This window comes from Sesamum indicum, linkage group LG6 (genome assembly GCF_026168435.1).
Source record: "Sesamum indicum cultivar Baizhima isolate 11 linkage group LG6, ASM2616843v1, whole genome shotgun sequence".
Taxonomy (NCBI): Eukaryota; Viridiplantae; Streptophyta; class Magnoliopsida; order Lamiales; family Pedaliaceae; genus Sesamum; species Sesamum indicum.
This window is the reverse complement of record NC_142662.1, coordinates 25,616,836-25,619,041: the sequence shown is the minus strand read 5'-3', so window position 1 is coordinate 25,619,041 and position 2,206 is coordinate 25,616,836. Positions and strand designations below refer to the sequence as shown.

Sequence of the window (2,206 nt, the reverse complement as noted above, 5' to 3'; positions counted from 1 at the left end):
AACATATATAATTTAACTTCTTGCAGTTGAATTTCATCAGCTGGATTTACCATCAGAAGCACTTTCTCTCTCTGGAAATCAGTGGTATGAATTAGAAATGAGATGCCAGTTCTGACAACGATGAAAAATTAATCCCAGAAGAAATGGATATCACAAGAAATTTCATTAATCTCATCATCATCAACTAGGTAAGTGTCATGATATATATATATATATATATAGAGAGAGAGAGAGAGAGAGAGTATAAAAACCTTGCAAATATATATAAATTATGAGTAGCTAAGAATATTCAGGGGTGTCGATGATGATAAGTCATTACTGATCACAAGAGTTGCAACCTATGAAAAAGTCATGTAATTATTAGACGATAAGATGTGTATTAGTACAAGAATGTCACTGAAAGAACAGCTAGCTAATTAGGTGGTTAATGAAAAGGGAAAGTGTAAGAGAAGCAATCAATCAGGTGTATATATATAGTGTCTTAATTAGGTCTAAGATTTAGGTCTTAATAATACCTAGGAAGGACCGCACTGCGAAACAACAAATTACGCAACTAGCTAGCTGAAAGAAAATCACCTGGGAGCATTATAAAACTATGCTATATTACTTATTCTACTTAAAAATATATATATCCAAGGTTACACATGGTCTAAGAAATCGAACAATCATAGGTGGAAAAACAGGGTTTTCTTTTCTGACAGCAGAACATTTCTAGGGTTTCCAGCTGAAATGCTTGTCATGAAAGTTTGCAGATAAACTAATACAAAAACTGGCAGATCATCAGTGCGTACTCTTCTTCTTGATCACTCACCCATGATTATATATATATATGTATTGGTTCTACTAAAACCCTAACTGGAATTTCCCTTGACGGAGAGGATTAAATTAATGCTGATTATTAATGTATCTGAAGGGCACTGACTGGAGGTCGTCTGCGTCGTCTTGAAATGGCCATTGCCTTTCATTAGACTGCATTTCAAGTGAATCCATGCTCCCGAACGAGGTGTTCTCTTCCGGGAAGCCTGAATTTTCGTACTTCATTGAAGGGTCACTCGGATTCATGGTTCCACTTGCGTAATAGGCCATATTCTCAAAGTTGTTGTTGTTGAAATTTGCATCAAATTGAGGCATTGTACCCTGATTCTGGAAGGAATTCCACCAGCTTTGGACATCTTGAGAGAAATTAGAATGGCTACTGCCGTAGAATTTCTGATCATTAGGGTTTGCAGTGATGTTGGAGTTGTTTATGAGGCATTGAGCTGCTTGTTCTTTGAGAGAAGCCAATTGGGCTTGTAAGTTCACAACCTGAAGATCAAGAACACAAAATCAGACACAAAAATTCTAAAAACATTAATGATTCAGACACACACATATGAAGGAAAACAATGAAAGACAAAAACAGGAGAGAGAGAGAGAGAGAGAGGGTTGAAGAGAGAGAAAACAATTAGACCTGCTGCTGGAGAGCAAAAATATGTGAAACACAACCATAGATGGGATCTTGTAGCCTAGCTTGAGCTTCGTAAGAAATCGTGACGGCCGCCTCACAACGATCACTGACCGGAAGATGAGCAAGAAGTTTGGAAACATTGCTGGCTCCAAAAACCTTGTGAATGGCTGCAAAGTGAGTAGCACCTTGTTCATGGCAGAAATAAGGGGCGAAAACGCAACCCCTCACGCATTTTCTCCTCAAGAATTTGCAGGCACCGCAAGGGGAACCAGACCCTGTCATGTTATAACAACACTTTTCTTGTAAGAATCAGACAAAATTAAGGGTATACGATTCTTGAAAACCGATGTATGAACTGAACTGAACTGAGGATATTCTTGTAAGTAGTTGTTGGCTTAGGACATTGATGATGAGTCCATGGTTTATAAGCACTTGAGGGAGAGAGAGGTGGGTAATAAATTATTGTGTAGTTTATTACATGTGGTTCCCTTATTGGGGAACATAATTCAATATTTATTCTTACAAAAATGCTATCTTTAACCCTCCGTCCTAAATTTTTATAGTCTGGTTTAAGATTCCATTCAGTGTTCTTAAAGGACAAAAGGGCTAATTTATAACATAATTAAGCCCAACCCATGATCTGTAATTAATTTGCTCCATGATTGGATATCATCATCATACCATCTCTCCATTGTCAGAAAATTTCCTGCACCTCTCTGATGACTGCCAGTAAGTTTCAAGATTTCAGTGTTTAGATCA

The 2,206-nt window shown here is 37.4% G+C and overlaps 1 protein-coding gene across 1 annotated transcript; it reads right to left on the bottom strand.

The window, feature by feature from the left end:
• Positions 1-389: 389 nt before the first annotated feature.
• Positions 390-1,828, bottom strand: LOC105163583 (LOB domain-containing protein 29). The gene is made up of 2 exons (XM_011081994.3): positions 1,451-1,828; positions 390-1,305 (listed from the first exon to the last, which is right to left on the bottom strand). Exons 1-2 carry the CDS (start codon positions 1,727-1,729, stop codon positions 886-888), a joined length of 699 nt encoding a protein of 232 aa, XP_011080296.1. The 5' UTR covers positions 1,730-1,828; the 3' UTR covers positions 390-885.
• Between the last annotated feature and the right edge of the window lie 378 nt (positions 1,829-2,206).